Source organism: Staurois parvus, unplaced genomic scaffold, assembly GCF_062004578.1.
Source record: "Staurois parvus isolate SC_StPar_1 unplaced genomic scaffold, SC_StPar_1.0 ptg000978l, whole genome shotgun sequence".
NCBI classification, from domain to species: Eukaryota; Metazoa; Chordata; class Amphibia; order Anura; family Ranidae; genus Staurois; species Staurois parvus.
This window is the reverse complement of record NW_028318774.1, coordinates 2,072,347-2,089,560: the sequence shown is the minus strand read 5'-3', so window position 1 is coordinate 2,089,560 and position 17,214 is coordinate 2,072,347. Positions and strand designations below refer to the sequence as shown.

Genomic DNA, 17,214 nt, shown 5'->3' with positions numbered 1-17,214 from the left:
TCCCCTCAAATCCAGCTTTGTAAAGACCACTGCGGTTTTTAAACTTTGGAATAACTCTGGTACTAACGGCAGTGGGTAACGGTTCTTTATCGTGACCCTGTTCAACTCCCGGTAATCGATACACGGCCTTAAAGTCTTGTCCTTTTCAACAAAGAAATTTCCGCCCCCGCTGGTGAAGTGGAGGGGCGGATGAACCCCTTCTGGAGGCTGTCCTCGATATATTCCTTCAGGGCCCCCAATTAGAGTTCTGAAAGGGGGAATATTCGCCCAAAAGGAATTTCCGAACTGGGTAACAGGTCAACGGGACAGTCATAAGGGCGGTGGGGGGGGTAGAGTATCGGCTCCCCGTTTGCTGAACACATCTAGAAACTCATGGTAGGCTGCAGGGATTACTTGTTTTAATTCGGCTTCCCCCTCAGAGCACAGGAGGATTTGGGGGACCCCCGGGCCCGAAGTGCAGTATACCCGACAGTATGGGGAAGGGAACGAGATTACTCCGGTCTCCCAGTCAATTTGGGGGTTATGGGCCCGTAACCATGGGAGCCCCAAAATGACTGGGAAGAGGGGTGAAGCTATAGCATCCAGGCGGAGAAGTTCCTGGTGCTGGCCGGCAATGACCGTGGCGATGGAGGGGGTTTCCTGGTTCACTACCCCCGATTTTATCCGGGAACCATCGGCCAAATAAATATTGAACCCCTTCTGTTTCAATTGGAGAGGAATACCCTGCTGGTGAGCGAAATTGATGTCCAAGAAGCAGCTGCATGCCCCCGAATCAACTATGGCCGAAACCTCCACGGTCCTTTCTGGAAGCTGAAAGGAAAGGGCCACCACTAAGTATTGGGATGGACTAACATTGCCAATGGACAAGGAAGAAGAGGTGCACTTACTCAGTTTCTGCGGGCAGGATCGTACCATATGACCAGCTTCACCACAGTAGAGGCATAGGTTCTGGGATCGTCTGCGCTGGTGTTCCTCCGGAGATAGTTTAGGCCGTGCCAGGCCGAGTTGCATGGGTTCAGGGATATCTCCAGGTGGCCGGTTCTTGATGTTTGGCCTAGGTGCTTGACTGGGACCTTGAAATGGCCCCCAGGGATTTCCATGACCCTGACCGGACCTCTCAAATCTGCGTTCCCAGTCTACGGTCAATCTTAATAGTCAGCGCAATTAAGTCCTCTAAAGTCTCAGGCACCTCCACCCGGGCGAGCTCATCTTTCAGGCCTTCTGATAGGCCTATACGGAACTGATGCAGGAGCGCAAACTCGTTCCAGTGTGTGTCCCCCATCCAGCGCCTAAACTCAGACGCGTACTCCTCCGCCGCTCGACGGCCTTGCCGGAGCTTGTACAAAGTAGCTTCAGCAGAAGCTGCCCGCTGTGGGTCATCGTATAGAATGGCCATTGCGTCAAAAAAAATTGTCAACCGAACTAAGGTGAGGGTCATTTTTTCCCCGCAGTCGGTGGGCCCAGTCTTGGGGTTCACCCTGCAGGAGGGAGATGACGAACCCCACCTTCACGGATTCAGTCACAAAGGTCCGTGGTTGTAACTCAAAATAGAGAAGGCAGGACTCACGGAACGACCTGAAGCGTGTGCGGTCCCCGTGGAAACATTCTGGTACGGGTACTCGGGGTTCGGCCGCCGGGAGTGGTGCGGAAGCCCCAGAAACCGGCACAGGGGCTTTTACGGCCGGGGGTGCGGGACCGTGGCCTGTGGGGCAGGAACGGATATAGTGCAGGTCTGGAACTGATTCTCAATCTGCTGACATCTGTCCTGCAGGGCCGATACGGCCTGAGTCAAATTAGACAGGTGCCTGCAGATCTCCTCAAGCGGCGAGGGCCCTCCTCTAGACTCAGTCATGGCCTTCTGGTACTGTAAGGGACCGCCCGGCGGTACCACTAGCACTCCACTGAATAGGCGTCCCCAGCGCACGGAGTCTAAGTCCCAGGGTGCTTGTTCACCAGGGCCCCTGATGGTGGGGATGGACTTGGAGCCCCCTGAGACCAGGTCGTGGCTACTGGGTGTGTCCGTCAGTGGTAGTGGTATGCGCCAAGGGCTCCCACGGGAGAGAGTCTGATATGAGGTCAGAAGACCCCACTGCGAGGGATGGGCGGATGGATGGATGAGCAAGGTCAGACGGGCCGGGTCGGTAACAGAGAGGACGGTAAGGTACAAGGCAGCGGGCATAGAATGGTCGGGTCACACGCCAGGTCAGCAACAGCAGGTCAAATCCAATAGGGGGCATTCAGGAGAGAGGTCAGGCAAAGCAAGGGTCTGGGCAGGAGAATACAGCAGTGGTCAGGCACAATCCGGGTCAGCAACTTACTAGAACAGGTTCAGGTACAGGATACAGAATGCAGGGTAGGATAAGACCAGAAGGCACCAAATGACAGCTCAGGGCCGTTTAAATATCGCACCCTGCGCTGCCATTGGTGCCCAGCAGGCGGCCGCGGGTTCTACTGCGCATGCGCGCACCGCGGCCGGCCCGGACCTCAAGCTCGCGTCCCTGCACAGGGCGGCATACTGCGCCTGCGCCGGGACCATCGCGGCGGGGATCGTGGCGATCCCTGACAGAGGGAGTCTTATGAATATTTGGTAGACTGAGCCCCTGACCTTGTGGGTGGGACAGGAAATTAAGCATACCTTATTTGTTGATTGTGCAGCAGTAGAGAAATGAAATGAATATTTAAACAAGACAACTTTACAGCCTGATCCTTACATTATCTTTGCTGGGGAACATGGGTACTCGTCACCAGCAGTGTGAGAACAGTATTAAGAGTGGATCCCAAGAGATGTTTCTCAAAGGCAGTGTGAATCAAGCAATTCTTAAGACACAGGTTCCTCGGACCAATAATTTAACCAAATCTCCTCCACATGTTGACAGGAGAAAAAAAAAAAAAGCAGGAGATGAGACTGCAAGTTACCAACAGGCCCTCAAATTTGTGGCGTAAAGCTACAACCATTTGCTCCAAAATGTTCCATGACAAAGTGACAAAGTGGTTGACTTCAGTAAGTAACTTTGTCCAGTTAGTCAAGGTTTAACCAACCAAGTTCACAGCCACAAGCGAGATATCCTGGGCTGGCCAAACGTTTATGGGACTAACCTACCCCAAGCCCTCCAAAAACCAACCCCTGACACAACCCACCCAACCAAACATTACCAACAACCCCCACAGGGACCCACAATGCGCATCTCCCCTAAATGGAGAACCCTCCAGTCACAACACCCACATCACTGTAGGAGAGAGAGGAGCTGAGAAGAATAAAAGCTCACTGACACCCCCAACCCCAGCTAGATGGAAATGTATACCAACTAAACACACCGGGGGCTCCTGGATGTACTAAACCACACAATATGCTAATTAGCAAATCCACATCTACTTTGAATACAAAAACCTTTAGAAAACAAACCGAGGGCAATACCCTTCTTCATGCCACAAGTCATCACCCCTGGCATTTGATTAGAGGGATTCCAACAGGACAGTTCCTTAGGATTAGGAGGAATTGCTTGAGTCCTAGGGAATTTCATGAGGAAGCCATCCATCTAGGTAAGAGATTTAAAGCCAGAGGGGAACCTAACTCTGTGGTTAGGGATGGCAAACACAAGGTATGGCATCAAAGTAGGGAAGATATCCTGAATAAGCAAAGTGCATGCTCAAAATCCATACAGAATGATGTAGAAAAAATAGGTATTGTTACTACATATGAAACCCATTGGGGAGTGGTTGCGATCTCTAATTGGAGAGACATTGGTATATATTATTGTTGGATGGAAGGCTAAAGAAAATTTTAAGTTCTATACCTAATCTAATAGCCAGGAAAGCTCCAACTATTGGTGTTGCCTTGGTCCACAGTGAATACATCCCCACCAAAAAACCGAACACCAGTATATCTTTTACTAAACCAATAGTGGGCATGCACCCATGTGAACATTGCAGCGTATGTAAAATATGTGGTCAAAACCAAAAAACTTTTGAAAACTAGAAAAAACCCAGAAATATCAAATTCATTCATTTGTCAACTGCTCCTCTAGTTTTGTTGTATATCAGATTATATGCCCTTGTGACAAAATCTATATTGGCAAGACATGTAGGGAATTTTGAAAACGGTTGGGTGAACACCTTACTAGTATCTCCACTGCTGATAAATCACCAGTGGCCATACACTTCAGAGATTAACATGGCAGATCTACTCAGGGATTCAAATGCACAGTGATTTTTAAATTAGAATATTCTGATAGAAGAGGAGATAGAGACAAGATACTCCTTCAGAAAGAAGCCATGTGGATCTTTTTGTTGGAATCTACAATCCCTAAAGGACTTAATAGTGACCTGTCCCTGCAATGTTTCTTTTGATCCGCCTACATATGTCAGATTGGGATAAGGATAGTTGCCTATACTGTTTTGACTTTGTGACCTTTATTATTAATATTATACAGGATTTATATAGCGCCAACAGTTCGCTCAGCGCTTTACAATATAAACGGAAGACAATACAGCAACAATACAGTTCAATACAAGAGGGATTTGAGGGCCCTGCTCCATGGAGCTTACAATCTAGGAGGGAGGGGCTAGTGGTACAAAAGGTAGTAACTGTTGGGGATGGACTGGTTGGAAGAGTAGAAGATTCCAGTATTAGCGGAGGGCAGGATAGGCTTCCCTGAAGAGATAGGTTTTCAGAGATCACCTAAAAGTGAGCAGAGTAGGTGATAGTCTGATAAATTGGGGTAGAGGGTTCCAGAGGATGGGGGAAGCTCTGGAGAAGTCCTGCAGACGAGCATGGGAGGAGGAGACAAGGGAGCTAGAGAGCAGGTCGTCTTGCAAGGAGCGGAGAGTACGGTTTGGGTGATATTTGGAGACAAGATCGATGATGTAATTTGGGGCAGAGTTATAAATGGCTTTATACATTATTTTTAATGTTTTGAATTGTATCCGTTGAGCAACAGGAAGCCAGTGGAGGGATTGGCAGAGAGGGGTGGTGGATACAGAACAGTTAGTAAGGTGGATGAGTCTGGCAGCAGCATTAATGAATTAATGCGTATCTTGGAGATGTTGAGGAGGTGAAGTCTACAAGATTTGGACAATGATTGGATTTGGGGGTGAAAGGACAGATGGGAGTCTAGGATTACACCTAGTACACTGGCATGAGGGGAGGGAATGATGATTGTGTTATTGATCTTGATGGAGAAGTCAGGGGAGGGAGCACAGGCTGGGGGGGGGGGGAATACTAAGAGCTCGGTTTTGGAAAGATTGAGTTTGAGGACGTGGAGTGACATCCATGCCAATATGTCGCTTAGTAGGTTAGTAATGCGAGAGGAGACTGAAGGAGTGAGGTGAGGGGTAGAAAGATAGATTTGTGTGTCATCAGCATAGAGATGGTACTTAAAGCCATGGGAGTATATCAAGTGACCGAGGGAGGACGTGTAGATGGAGAAGAGAAGGGGTCCAAGGACAGAACCTTGAGGGACCCCTGGAGAAAGAGGGAGTGAAGAGGAGGAGGCAGCGTTATGGATAACGCTGAAGGAGCGCTGCGATAGGTAAGAGGAGAACCAGGAGAGAGCAGAGTCTCTGAGGTCAAGGAGGGGATAGTCAACCATATCAAAAGACGCAGAAAGGTCAAGTAGTAAGAGTATGGAGTAGTGGCCATTGGTTTTAGCAGTTAGTAGATCATTAGTGAGATTTAGTAGGGCAGTTTCAGTGGAGTGTAGTGAGCAAAAGCCAGACTGTAAAGGGTCAAGAAGGTTGTTGTCGGTGAGGTGGGAGCTCAGGTGATTGTTGACTAAGCGTTCTAGGAGTTTAGAGGTAAATGGCAGCAGGGAGATGGGTCTTAAGTTGTTCAGGTTGGTGGGGTCCAGGGAGGGCTTTTTAAGTATGGGAGTGATGTGCCCTATAGACCATCACTCTAAGTACCATATAGGATATTATCTATGTGGCCATATTATGGCCAGGAGCCTTATTTAATTGTCTCTTAACGAGTCAGCTCACATAGGGTTGCTATTCACTGCAGCAACCCTTACTCTAGATGCATTATTGTCTTTTGACATGGGCTTCACCTGCTGCGGACAGCACCGGTGTAATATGCATACTTATTGGTCTGTATGTCTTACTTAGATGTGTACATTTTTGTATGATAAAGGTATTGCCATGATATATGTTTTCCAATCATTGGTTTGTGTTCCCTTTTATGTTCCTATCCACTTGATGTTAAGTGGATTACAGACTGTCATTATAAGATTGAGATGCCTTTAAAAAGAGTAAGGGTGGATACTTTTGGTGATATAGAAGTATTGACTGACACCCTGTACAACCAATAGCTCTGAAGAAGTCCCGGAAGTGGGAGGGACAAAATCGCAACAGCACGAAACGGTCCATTCTTGAGGGTCTCCTCTTGAATACTCTGGGGGGGGGGGGGGGGGGGGGATTGGGGCGGGTAGTGTCCTCGGTTATGCAGGATTTCCATGTCTCCGATGGATTATTACTGTTTATGGTGCATAATAAATTCAAGGTTAGCCAAATAGGTGTTCAGACTTTTTTTTCTTCCCCTTCTTTTGATTTTGACAAAAGTTTTATTTGCCAGTCTCTAATCGTTCTTACCTTACTCTTTGGTCCCATAAGCTTCCTCCTTACAAGTTTATGGCCTCATGCACACTAGACGTCAGGCATTGGGGTGTTAATTCATTTGATTGGTCAGAAGAATTTATTCTAGTGGAGATCACTAGGGAGCTCAGTTCTCCCTGCTCTCTTTCAAAACATCTGTTAAAAATTAGGACAACTGGAAGGTTGCCAAATATCTAATGGGAAGGGGAGCAGGGGGAACAGAGATGCTGAGAGAGATCTATAAGGCTTCAGTGCTTCTGCTGTGAATTTATTCATGAGGATGAACTGCTCCACAGTGCCTACAACTACAGATGTATCTTAGCAAAGGCTCATTTTAAGAACGGATTAAAACAATACAAATTTGACACAATATCCTGCCCTTCTACAAATAAATCCATACAAATTATGATGCACTATCCTACCCTTCTACAATCAAAGCATAAGGAGAAGAAGAAAAAAAAAAAAAAAAAAACACATGCTGCTTACCTTTACCATTCGTGAATTAGTGCGCAAGAGTTTGCGAACAATCATCAGGAGAAAGTCCATTTCTTCCGTGCGTTCATGGACCTTAACAGGGAAACAAAATTAAAATGAAAGAAAGTTCAACAAAAACCACACTCGTATCTCCTTGGCATCCAAGAGACATTACTACAGCATATTGGATTTGTTGTTTTTGGACACTTATTTCCTTCACACCGTCAGCAAGCAAGCATATGGGTTTTATGAAAGACGTTACAGGCAGTGAAACTCCTAACCAGCATGCATCTCTTACATGAAGACGGCAGAAAGATGCAAAAGACAAAAAAGGTACTTACTATACTTAAGATTAGGGTACAAAGGAAACAAAAGGACATAGTAAAATATCGAACAATGGGAGCATGAGCTAGCCAGCATTATCATCCATAGCTAAATGAACCCTGGGATTCATCAAGTGCTGATTTAATCTAGCAATACACAAAGAACCAGTCAAAAGGCAGGATCGTGAACACTATTTGTCCTTTACAGCAAGGTCAAGTGAGGCGTTAAATGCACTGACGACCTATTTCTACAGCACTTTCTATCAAAGCTGATACTGCCACTCAGCACTATACCAAGCCAGTCTATGTGTTTATTGACACACACAGCACAGCCCCGCTCCCTCCTCACAGAAGTAGACTGACAGCAGCAGGAGCCAATGCACCTAAACAAGCAGCTAAAGTCAAGTACCAGCACAATGTTAGCTTTATAAAATAAAGCAGTAAAAATTTCAACACTGCTAATTAACTTTTTCGCTTTTAAACATCAATACCTGTTATCCCTCCTCAGAGTTCACAACAAGCAGCAAGGTGCATATCTCTAGGCAGTAGCTCTCTCTGCTCTTTTCAAAACATTTGTTCAAGATGAAAGACCAGTAAGAATGCCAAATCCCTAATGAGAGGGGAAAAAGGGGGAACCGAGCTCCTTCGAGAGATGTAGATGGTTTCAGTGCTTCTAAGAATTTATCTGCGAGGATGAAATGCTTTAAAGTGCCCCTAAAACTTCCCTTTTTAGAACTCAAGGACGCTCCTCCCTTCCAAGTACCCCCATAGCTAGCCACTTACCATGCGTGCACACTCCCATAAGCAGTCTATGTGTGTGCTGACACACAGCGCAGCTGCCTCCTCACAGGCTTTGATTGGCAGCAGAAGGAGCCAATTGCTTCTTCTACTGCCTCCGTGTCCAGTGAGAGGATAGAGTTCAGCACTTCTGCTCCTGGGCACAGCATTGAATCGAGATCAGGTAAGTATTGGGGGGGGGGGGCAAAGGAACTGATCACAGAATGTTTTTTGTTTACCATAATGCAAAATGATTTAACTGCTTGCCGACCAGCCACAGTACTTTTACTGCAGCACCGCGTATATATACGTGATTTTGCATATCCGGGTAGGGGGCACACATGAGGTGCGCGACCGCCCTACCTGTGCCGCAGATTGTCACTGCGGTTGCAATCACCTGGTCCCAGCTGGTGATTACCGGCAAACACAGACAGGGAGGAGGGCTGCATTGAGTCAGTTTAGGCACACTGACAGCACCCCCCCACCCCCCCAAGATTTAAAAAAATAAAAATAAAAATAACATAGCATATATATATACCCAACAAGGATTAGCAATGTACTAGTACATCACTGGACTTTGAATGGTTATACCAGGATGATGCCTACAGCTGCAGACATCATCCTGGTATAAATTATTTTCAGCCGGTGATGGGCTTTTATATAAAAGCAATCCTAGTGGCTAATTAGCTGCAGGACTGCTTTTACAAGCAGCGGGAGACTATGCACCCCTCCTCCGTTGCTTTTCATGGCCTTCTAGGGCAGTCCTGTGCCAATCAGAAAAACCTGAAAATGCAGCCGGTGTTTCTGCCAGATGACCATAGAGCTTTTAGGAAACAATGGTGCCAATAATCTCTATAGTCTAAGAAAACGGATGCTACGAGCATTTCATCACTTCAGTTTTGCAGGATATAAACAGCGCCATTTGTAAATTGGCAAAGCATCTGATCACACCAATCTTGGTGAGATTAGATAATGTAAGAGCAGAGGAGATATCTGGAGTCTGATAGACCCCAGATTTCTTAAAAAAGAATATATTAATATTCCCATTGAAGTTTTATGGGATATAAAAAAAAAAAAAAAAAAAAAACATTAAAAAAGGGATAGTAAAAGTAATTTAAAAAAATAAAAATAAAAAAAATAAAAAAAGCACCTGTGTGCGTGAGCTTTGACCCTGTGCAGGTATGTAAACGGGTTGCACCATGCAAGCGAGGTATCACCGCAAACATCAGATCAAGGGCAGTAATTCTGGCACTAGACCTCCTCTGTAAATCTAAAATGGTAGCTTGTAAAGGCTTTTAAAGCGTTGCCTATGGATATTAAAAATGTATGCAGTTTGTTGCCATTGCACGGGGCATGCGCAGTTTAAAAGGTATGTCAAGTTTGGTATACATTTACTCAGCATACCATCTTTCATTTTAGCAAATAATTGGCCAATATATTGTGCATCAAAAAGTAAAAAAAGTGTACTTTTAGTAAAAAAAAAAAAAATGCATTTGAAAAATCACTGCGCGAGTAATATGTAACATAAAAAATTGAAGCACCCACCATCTTATTCACTAAGGTCTCTGCTTCAAAAAATCTATGTTTGGGGGTTCAAAGTAATTTCCTAGCAAAAAAATACTGATTTTTTTTCATGGAAACAAAGTGTCAGAAAAGGCTTGGTCTTCAGGTGGTTCGAGTGAATGATGTGCGGCATAAAATTCTAATGCTGGGCATAAAATGCCCCCACCCCAAAAACCAACCGTTTTTGTAAAGTAGACACCCCAAACCATTTGCTGAGAGGCATGTTGAGTCAATAGAAGAATTTACTTTTTTTACCACAAGTTTTTGTAAAATGACAATTTTTTTTTTAACACAAAATTGTCACTTAAATGATTTATTGCTCACACATGCCATGGGTATATGTGGAATTACTTCCCAAAATACCTTCTGCTACTTCTCCAGAGTATGGGGATACTACATGTTAGAGACTTTTTGACAGTCTAGCCGAGTACAGGACCCCAAAATCGAAGAACCTTCAGGCTTTTAAAGGGCTTTATTTCCTCATTACACTTCCTCACTACCTATCAGTTTCGGAGGCCCTGAAATACCAGGATAGCACCAAACCCCCGCCCCCCAATGACCCCTTTTTGGAAGGTAGACACCCCAAAGAATTTGATAAGAAGCATGGTGAGTATTTTGTAGATCTTGTTTGTTACCACAAGTTTTTGGAAAATGAAGAAAACAAACATTTTATTTTCTTTTTTTTTTTTTTTTTATTTCAAACCCTTTTGAGAAAAAATGAGATCTGCAAAATACTCACCATGCCTCTTTTTAAATTCTACTTTCCAAAAGGGGTCATGTGTTATCCTGGCATTTCAGGGCCTCTGAAACTGTGATGGGTGAGAAAGTGAAATGAGGAAGTTATGCACCTTCAGGCTTTCAATGTGGTCATTGGATTTCAGGCTCCTGTATGTGGCTAGGCTCCCAAAAAGTCTCACATGTGGTATCCCCATACTCGGTAGAAGTAGCAGAATGTATTTTGGGGTGTAATTCCACATATATCCATGGCTTGTGTGAGAAATATATAATTTAAAATGACAACTTTGTGTAAATAAAAAATAAATAAATAAATGTTTTTGTAATTTTCCAAAAACTTGTGGGAAAAAAAAATAAATCTTCCATTGACTCAATAGGCCTCTCAGAAAGCTTAGGGTGTCTACTTTCCAAAAAGGGGTCATTTGGGGGTGTCTGTACTGTCCTGGTATTTTAGCACCTCAAGAAATGTGATGGGCAGTAAGAAAGTAAAAGCTGTGTAAAGTCCTTGATCGATACCATAGTTTGTAGATGCTATACCTTTTACACAAAGCAATCAATATACAGGTGAAACTCGAAGAATTAGAATATCGTGCAAAAGTTCATTTATTTCAGTAATGCAACTTAAAAGGTGAAACTGATATATGAGATAGACTCATTACATGCAAAGCAAGATAGTTCAAGCCATGATTTGTCATAATTGTGATGATTATGGCTTACAGCTCATGAAAACCCCAAATCCACAATCTCAGAAAATTAGAATATTACATGCAATCAATAAAACAAGGATTGTACATAGAACAATATCGGACCTCTGAAAAGTATAAGCATGCATATGTACTCAGTACTTGGTTTGGGCCCCTTTTGCAGCAATAACTGCCTCAATGCAGCATGGTATGGAAGCTATCGGCCTGTGGCACTGCTAAGGTGTTATGGAAGACCAGGATGCTTCAATAGTGGCCTTCAGCTCTTCTGCATTGTTCGGCCTCATGTCTCATCTTTCTCTTGGCAATGCCCCATAGATTCTCTATGGGGTTCAGGTCAGGTGAGTTTGCTGGCCAATCAAGCACAGTAATCCCACGGTCATTGAACCAGGTTTTGGTGCTTTTAGCAGTGTGGACAGGTGCAAAGTCCTGCTGGAAAATGAAGTCAGCATCCTCATAAAGCTCGTCTGTGGAAGGAAGCATGAAGTGCTCCAAAATCTCCTGGTAGACGGCTGCGTTGACCCTGGACTTAATGAAGCACAGTAGACCAACACCAGCAGATGACATGGCTCCCCAAATCAACACAGACTTTGGAAACTTCACACTGGACTTCAAGCATCTTCCAGTGTGTGCCTCTCCATTCTTCCTCCATACTCTGGGTCCTTGGTTTCCAAATGAGATGCAAAAGTTGCTCTCATCAGAAAAGAGGACTTTGGACTAATGAGCAACAGACCAGGTCTGTTTTCTTTAGCCCAGGTAAGACACTTCTGACGTTGTTTGTTGTTCAGGAGCAGCATGACAAGAGGAATACGATATTTGAAGCTCATGCCCAGGATCCGTCTGTGTGTGGTGGCTCTTGATGCACTGACTCCAGCCTCAGTCCACTCCTTGTGAAAGTCCCCAACACTTTTGAATGGCCTTTTCCTGACAATCATCTCCAGGCTGCGGTCATCCCTGCTGCTTGTGCACCTTTATCTTCCACACTTTTCCCTTCCACATAACTTTCTATTAATGTGCTTTGATACAGCACTTTGGGAACATCCAACTTCTTTTGCAATTACCTTTTGAGGCTTTCCCTCCTTTTGGAGGGTGTCAACGATGGTTTTCTGCACAACTGTCAGGTCAGCAGTCTTTCCCATGATTGTGATTCCTACTGAACCAGACAGACAATTTAAAAGGCTCAGGAACCCTTTGCAGGTGTTATGGCTTAATTAGCCGATTAGAGTGGGACACTTTGAGACTAGAATATTGCACCTTTTCACAATATTTTAATTTTCTGCGATTTTGGATTTGTGGTTTTCATGAGCTGTAAGCCATAATCTTCACAATTATAACAAATCATGGCTTGAACTATCTTGCTTTGCATGTAATGAGTATCTCATATATTAGTTTCACCGTTTAAGTTGCATTACTGAAATAAATTAACTTTTGCACGATATTCTAATTTTTTGAGTTTCACCTGTACACTTATTGGGATTTTTTTTTTTAACCAAAAACATGTAGCAGAATACATTTTGGATATTTTATGACAAATAAGAAAATATTTGTTTGTTTTTTTTAAATGTTTATCTTTCAAAAAAATTTTTGTTTACAGCACCAAAAATAAAAATTGCACAGGTGATAAAATACCACCGATAGAAAGCTCTATTTGTGTGGGGGGGGGGGGGGAAAAAGGACATAAATTTAATTTATGTACCATAATGCATGACCGCACAATTGTCAGTTAAACTAGTGCAGTGCTGTATAGCACAAAAATAACATAAATTGCAGTATCTATACTAGTTTGTAGACGCTATAACTTTCACACAAAGCAATCAATATACACTTAGTGGGATTTTTTACCAAAAACATGTAGCGGAATACATTTTGGCCTAAATTTATGACTAATTTTGAGTTCAATATATATTTTTTTAGCCGAAAGTAAAAAAAAAACCAAAAAAAAATTAATTCTTTTTTTGTTTATTGTGCAAAAAATAAAACAAGCACAGGTGATCAAATACCACCGAAAGAAAGCTCTGTGTGAAAAAAAGGACGTACATTTCGTTTGGGTACAGCATTGCATGACCATGCAATTATCAGTTGAAAGTGCAGCTCCGAATAGCAAAAAGAAGCCTGGTCATTAAGGGGGGTAAATCCTCTGGATGGCAAGTGGTTAAGGTAAAATGCCATTTGCCTTTGCAACCACTTTACGGTAAGAAACCTACCTTTGGAACCACTTTACCAATACATGATCTCTAACACAAGTGTAAGGCGTACCAAGGAACATCAACACTGAATATCAAGGAAATAAAAGCCAGGCAGATGGAAACAAGGATTTATGACCCTTATATGCCACCTGTGTGTTTCTTGGATGAATTAAAGGAGTACAATAATATACATATCCTTGGACACATGACCACACACATTGGTTCAGTCCGTGAAAGGGTACTTATGGGGCAGATGTAGTAGTGTTAGGTTGTTTGAGGTCAAGAAAACAAAGGCCACTGCTTTGCACATTAACCACTTGCTTAATTTACTGGGCACTTATACCCCTTTCAAGCCCAGGCCAAATTTCAGCGCTGTCGCACTTTGAATGACAATTGCGTGGTCGTGCAACATTGTACCCATATGAAATTTTTATATTTTTTTCACACACAGAGCTTTCTTTTGGTGGTATTTACTGGTCACTTGTTTTGTTTTTTTTTTATTTCTTCCACTATAAACAAAAAATGAGCAAAACATTTGAAAAAAAAATTTTTTTCCTTTGTTTCTACTATAAATTTTTGCAAACAGGCAATATGTTTCCTTCACTGATGTGCGTTTATGAGGCTGCATTGATAGGCAGCACCGATTGGCACTGACAGGGTGGCATGGATAGGCAGCACTGATAGGCTGCACTAATGAGGTGGCATTGATAAGGCGGCACTGACTGATGGCACTAATCGGCAGCACTGATGGGTGCAACTGCTGGATGGCACTACAGGGCACTGATCATCAATGCCCTGATAATCCGTGCCAATCTCCTCTGTGATATAGCTGCCAGTTATTGACAGTACTTATCTCACACTGTGACAGCGTAAGGAAAGTGCTGCCAATAACAGGCAACTGTATTTACTCTTGTCATAATCAGAGGTTAGGCTCAAAGACCAGTTGCTATAGCAGTGGAAAGACTTACTTGAAACCAGCAGGATAGGTACACAGGCAGGTCACCGTGTTTCTTATAAATTTTCTTATAAAATGTTCTGTAGAAGTTGGCAAACCCAACAAAACGTTGAATTTCCTTAACATTTCCACGTGCTGACCAATCTACCACCGCTTTGATTCTCTCGGGATCCATGCTCACTCCCTCTGGAGAAATGATATAGCCTAAGAACTGGATCTGGGTTTGTTCAAACTTGCATTTCTCCAATTTAAAGTCTATTCTTCCTTAATCTTCAAAGATAGTGCAAACATGTTTGCGGTGCTCCTCCCAATTATTGGAAAAGATAAGATCATCCAGATAAGCAATTACAAATTGGTCCAACAGATCACGAAAAAAATAGGTGATGAAATGCTGAAAAATTGCAGGGGCATTGCAAAGTCCAAACAGCATAACCAAGGACTCAAAATGCCCATACCTGGTTCTAAAGGTGGTTTTCCATTCATCTCCTTGACGAATGCGGACAAGGTTATATGCCCCTCGTAAATCAAGTTTTGTAAAGATTTTGGCAGAACGAAGTCTTTCCAATATTTCAGAGATCAAGGGTAGTGGATACCGGTTTTTAATTGTAATTTTATTCATGTCTCTGTAGCCGCATGTCTCATGGACACAAGGTGGAGCCTTTTTCAACGAAGAACAGGGCTGTTCCAGCAGGAGATGTTGAGTGTCTAATAAAGCGCTTCTCTAAATTCTCCTCGATCCACTCCCTGAGCACTTTTAATTCAGGTTCCAACAGATTGAAAAGGCGGACAAAAGGTATTTCTGCCCCTGGGAAAAGCTCAATGGGACAATCATGTGGGTGATGAGGAGGTAATTGATCATTTTTCTTGTCACAGACATCCCAGAACTCATGGTAATGTGGGGGCAAGTTGTCATATGACTGGATAGCTACTATAATCTCTTTGTGATTCCTTGGCTGGTGAAGAACTTTGTCGACAAAAGTTTCTTAAAATATTTTTCATGGTGGAGGGGATGTAAAATCTATAGTCAGTGTTCCCCAGTTGATAGAAGGATTGTGAGTGGAGAACCAAGCAATGCCCAAGATGATAGGAAACTTGGGTGACGTAATCAGCTGAAAACTGATGGTCTCACAATGGTCAGCCTCAAACTGCAGTAGCAGGGGAACCGTTTTATGAGTAACATGTCCTGAAGATAAGGGTGAACCATCAACTGTCCCCATATCAATAGGGGTAAATTTATTTCTTGCTTGAATATTACTGCTGTGGGCAAATTATATATCCAAAAAGTTCCCCCAGCCCCGGAGTCCAGCATAGCTGAGCAGGAGATTTCACGGCCCTCAGAGACAAGTTTAATGGGGATGAGAAAAAGAGTAGTAGAGAGTTCACCTAATTTTCTTCAGGAATCAGTGGGGAAACACACTGGCTAATAGAGTTTATTTGTTCAGGCACAATCACATCAGCTATAGCAATTGTTCTTCTAACCTTGTTAGGACAATTAACTGCATAATGACAGGAGTCTCCACTATATAGACACAAGTTTTCTGAATGTCTTCTCTCGCTCTCCTGAATGGAAATGGATCTCTTGATAGCATCAACCTGCATAGGCTCGGGAGTGTTAGAACCCAGAGAGACTTTTGAATCCTGCTGAACAAATGGACTAGCAGAGAGATGCATTCCCTATTTCCAACAATTCCCAGCCTCTCCTTCCTCCTTTCTGTAAGTCTGATCAATTTGGATACATAATTGTATGAATTCCTCAAGATCATTAGGAATATCTACTCTGGCAAGCTCATACTTTCCCTTTTCAGAAAGCCCTTGGCGGAATTGGCTTTTTTGTGCTGCAGGGTTCCAAGTGGTATCTGCGATCCAATATCTGAATTCGGCTATGTATTCAGCGACCGAGCGTTTACCCTGCTGCAGACTATGCAACTTTGCTTCAGCAGTAGCACAACGGTTGGGATCATCAAAAACCTGATTCATCGCGGTCAAAAAGGTATCAAAATTATTCATCGAGTGCCATTGTCTTGTTCTATATAAGGGGAGGCCCAAGCTAGGGCTTCCCCAGTCAGAAGTCCAATAATAAACATTACCTTCTTTTATCTGAAGGAAATGCAGCAGGGTGCATTTGGAAATATATAAAGACATTGATTAAAGAAACCCCTGTAGTGGCAGCGGTCTCCATTACCACTTCCAATCCGCACACTTTTACCCCCTTCCTGACCAGGGAAATTTTCAGCACGATCAGATTTTGAATGACAATTGCTCGGTCATGCAACACTGTACCCATATGAACGTTTTACCATTTTTTTGAGACAGATAAAACTTTATTTTGGTGGTATTTATTCACCGCTGGGATTTTAATTTTTTTTGCTATGTAAATGAAAATGTCCAAAAATTTTGAAAAAAGTGTTTTATAAAATTTTGCAAATAAATAATACTTAATCATAAATCTTGGCCAAAATGTATTCCGTTATCTTTTTATTAAAAAAAAAAAAAAAAAAAAAAAAGCCAAATTAGTTTATAACCAAAAATTATAATTTTTAAACTTTTTTTTATATTTTTACTTTTTTTATATATATTTTATTTTTAATTTTTTTTACATACTGTCACCCTAGCATATGATCACGAATTGGCCAATCAGTGATCACGTGATCGGGACCTCGTACAGAGGTGATCCCGTCCTACGATCTGTGTTTCACAGTGTTCGGAGGACACAGCAGGCACCGGATCGTGGTGCTGCGTGCTCCCGGGGAGGGCGCACAAGCAGGGTGCAGGGAGGCCGTTTATAAATGGCCACCGGACCCTGCAGTGCCCCCATCCGGCCAGTTATATACAACGGCCGGTCGGGAAGTGATTAAACTTAGATGGTTAGGGCATATGTGAGTTGGTATCATATCGGTTCAGCAGTTGTATCT

The 17,214-nt window shown here is 43.2% G+C and overlaps 1 protein-coding gene across 1 annotated transcript in view; it reads right to left on the bottom strand.

Moving 5' to 3' along the window:
• TDRD9 (tudor domain containing 9) overlaps nt 1-17,214 on the bottom strand; it is a 395,653-nt gene that overhangs the window by 270,082 nt on the left and 108,357 nt on the right. Inside the window, exon 6 of the mRNA XM_089657266.1 lies at nt 7,075-7,155. Within this exon, the coding sequence (XP_089513392.1) occupies nt 7,075-7,155 (81 nt within the window). The remainder of the gene's footprint in view (nt 1-7,074; nt 7,156-17,214) is intronic.